This window comes from Loa loa (assembly GCF_000183805.2).
Source record: "Loa loa unplaced genomic scaffold supercont3.568, whole genome shotgun sequence".
NCBI lineage: Eukaryota > Metazoa > Nematoda > Chromadorea > Rhabditida > Onchocercidae > Loa > Loa loa.
In genome coordinates, this window is record NW_018108748.1 from 9,084 (window position 1) to 12,739 (window position 3,656).

The 3,656-nt window shown below is 22.7% G+C and overlaps 1 protein-coding gene across 1 annotated transcript; it reads left to right on the forward strand.

Annotated features, from left to right (window-relative positions):
• Positions 1 to 740: 740 nt before the first annotated feature.
• LOAG_13575 (hypothetical protein) lies at positions 741 to 3,201 on the forward strand (the record flags this gene model as incomplete). Its single annotated transcript, XM_003149081.1, has 6 exons — positions 741 to 963; positions 1,351 to 1,511; positions 1,674 to 1,896; positions 2,110 to 2,251; positions 2,491 to 2,617; positions 3,067 to 3,201. The coding sequence occupies 6 exons, from the start codon at positions 741 to 743 to the stop codon at positions 3,199 to 3,201; spliced, it is 1,011 nt and encodes a 336-aa protein (XP_003149129.1).
• Positions 3,202 to 3,656: the final 455 nt, after the last annotated feature.

Below are 3,656 nucleotides of genomic sequence, written 5' to 3' on the forward strand. Positions count from 1 at the left end.
AAATTTTGTAAAAAAAAAAAAAGAATAAATCCAAATTAATTTTGCAATGTTTTTCTAAAATGATAGAATTGAATAATAGATGAAAATAATCTTTAATCTTTAATTATTACATTTTTAATACTAAAATAAATATCATTAACAAATAATTATCTTTTAGAAGATTTGATTAAATCCATTGATAAGATTAATCATTGATGGAAAATCTAATCTTTTCTTAATCATATTCCTATAACATTTATCGATTGTAGGCACGAATAAATGAAGTAATAAGACAAAAATTCCGAATATTTTATGCAATAGTTTACAACGAATTATTGAAGATAGTTCACCAAATCTTTTTCAGGTAATATTTTTGTAAATTATTTTCTCTTCCATAAAAAGATGATAAAAATTAAAAAAAAAAAATTTTGAAATGACAAAAAGTAATGAAATTCATTTTGAAATGAAATTTTTAATTGATGTAATATAGGTGCCTGTCTCAAAATTTCACGTATTGAATGAAAATTCAATTAATTACAAAATTTCTCACATTTTTTCTGAATTTTTCTTTTCCTTTTTTTTTTTTGTAACATTGTAAAAAATCTTTTTTTAAAATAAAATTTTGAAAAATATATTTTGGAAATTTAATTTATTAAGGAAGGGAAATTTTTTACGACGAAATTAAAATGTTACAAAATCGTTTGTAATAATATCAATAATAATGAATTAAGATAATATGATGATAATTTGAATGTAAAAATATGAAATATAAAATATTAATCAATAATTTCTACTTCTTTTTATTTTTGCATTTGCAGCGTTTAGCATTTATAAATTTAACTGATCATTTTGATTCCATTAATTTGGTTGATAATCATAGTATAAGCAAACTTTTTCGTCGTCTTACTAATGGTTTATACATTGATAATCGTAATATTAATGATCCAATTATTACATCGGATTATTTTGAAACACAACAGAAAGGTTTGTTTAATTTCCTATTCGAAATAATTTTAAAAATTTGATATCAAAAAAAGATTTGGGAAAATTTTGAAATTATTTTCTTAATACGAAATAATCTTAAAATTTATCCAATTAAACTTTGTAATGCAAATTTAAAAAAAAAAAATCCCTTAAGATGATTTTAGTGTTTGAAGTGATAGCTTTAAAATTCTTCAAATTAATATTATCTAAAAAGCAATCCGATAAATAAAATTTATTTTTTTTTGGAAGCAAAAATAAAAATGTTTCCGGAAAAATCTCAAACTTTACTTTCAGGAAAAAAAAAGGAAAATAAAAGATTTAATTTTTACTAGTAAAATTATTATTTATATAATTTTGGATTGGATATTGTTAGAGGGAAATTTTAAGGTGAAATCAGATATGTCGATGATCATCGTCCAACTCCATTTAATGCTCCCGTAATGCATACCGGAAATGATTCATCCAGAATGTTGTATTTCTACGGTTCGGAGTATCTGTTCAACTCATTTCTTTATCATGCTTATGAGGGTGATCGTATGATTGTTGAGGTAACAAAGAGTGGAAAAAAAAAAAAAAAAAAAAAAGAAAACAAAACTATTTCTATTTGTCTCATTGAATTATTTTCGAATTAAATTCAAATAATAATCGAAGTTTTTTTTTTCTTTTCAAATTCCTATTTAATCATTAATTTGTTTGTTTTACACAAATAGATTGATGAAAATACTTTGCCACCACAATACAAATCAATTGTTCGAACTAATTGTGATAATTCACAACAAAATAGCCGGAATTTCGTATCATACCTTTGTTTGGGTATTTTAATACCGGAAATAGCTAAACATTATCCGAATACATCATCATCCTTCCTGTTATTACCGCATCAAGTTCCGGAATTTCGATTTTCAAAAGATACAGGTTCTATTGATCTAAAAAGTTCGTTTATTTCCCCCCTTTCTTAACATTTAATTTTTAAATTTTTACTTTTTCTGCAAACATTATTTTTTGTAAATTTGCTATAATTTATCAAACATTTTCTTCGAAATTTAGCTAAATTTTAGAAATTTTGAAATCCAAACAAAAAGAACTTTTATCATAATTAAATTAAAATTATGAAATAAGTTTTAATGAAATTTAATACAAATGCAGATCGTGTGTTAACATATATAAATGATGGTAAGCGAAAAAAACAAATCATGGTAAGTACAGCAGATCTTCAGGCGGATTTTCGCTTACTTATTGAAGATGAGAAATTTGCGGCAGCTTTGAAAATTAATAAATTTAATATAAGGTATTGAGGATTTTTTCTTACTAAAAAAAAATTTTTTTTTCAATAAATTAAAAAAAGGAAAATTTTACTACAATTAAGGCTTAATCATAGTTTTATATGTTAATCAAAAATTGTTGTTAATTATTAAAATTCAATAATAATCTGAAATCTATATTTTACTGAAATAATATTTTATCAATTATTGGGCATTTAAATCAATTTTTAGCATAAAATTTTACCATTATTAATTAACATTTTAGGTTACATCGAAGTGCCATTAAAGGCCTTACAAGTAATTCAATTACACAACTTGCGCCATTAGCTAAAACATTCCTCGGACCTCAACTTGTTAAGGCATTGAAGAATGGCATCCCACTTCCATTAACGGTTAATTTATTTTAATGTAAATCATTCAAAATTTTTAACTCGTTATTAAGTAATACTTAATTTTATAAATTTATCCAAAAGTGATAATATATCTTCATGAATTATAAAATTTGATGGCAATTGTTTGTTTAAAATTTGTACTTATTGATTGAAATTTTTGATTGGAAGTTCCATTGCTAGTATTTGTTAATTACATTAAATCATCCGTTACGGAATGTTTTTCCACATTTTACATTTATATAAATCTGTCAAAGATGAGAAAAAAATTAGAAGAAACCGTCCACTTTAAATTTTATCAAAGTGATGAAACATGAATTGTATTAATTTAAAATGTTTGAATGTTATCACAAAAAAAGGGGGGAAAAAACGAAAGAAAAGGAAAATTTAGTATTGCTTATTAATTTTGCAAGAGTGTAATATATTGAAGTGTTTTTTTTTGTTCTTTTCAGGATTCAATTGAATTTATCAATCCAGAATTAATTATTCATGATAAATACGTCGAAATTGCAACCGATTTTCGTTTAGGCGAAAAGCATTTACGCGAGGAAGTTAAGAAAGCATTTGCTTCAGTATTTCATACTTGAATGCATATAGGATGATGATAATAATGATCTGTTATCATGATAATTTTTGGTCTATTGTGATATTTTTAAATGAATATTCCCGCTTTTCTTATTGCATCTTTTTCTTTAAAAATTATTTCACACTATTTGATAATGAAAATTTTAAATTAAAGTTTGTAAATATTTCATAATTAACTTCTTAGTATTTTAAAAAACAAAAAGTAAAAAGTGTTATGTTAAATTAATCCCTCTAAGATTTTGATAGTTTCATTTTGTTCTTTTTTTTCTCCCCTAATAATGTTTCTTTTTCTTTTTCTGCAATTAAAAAAAAGACTTAAAATTTAAACATTTGAAATATTTTTAAAAATAATTTTGCAAAATTGCCATAAAATTAAAGCTATCATTGAATGTACCGAATATATATATATATATATATATATATATATATATATATATATATATATATATATATATAT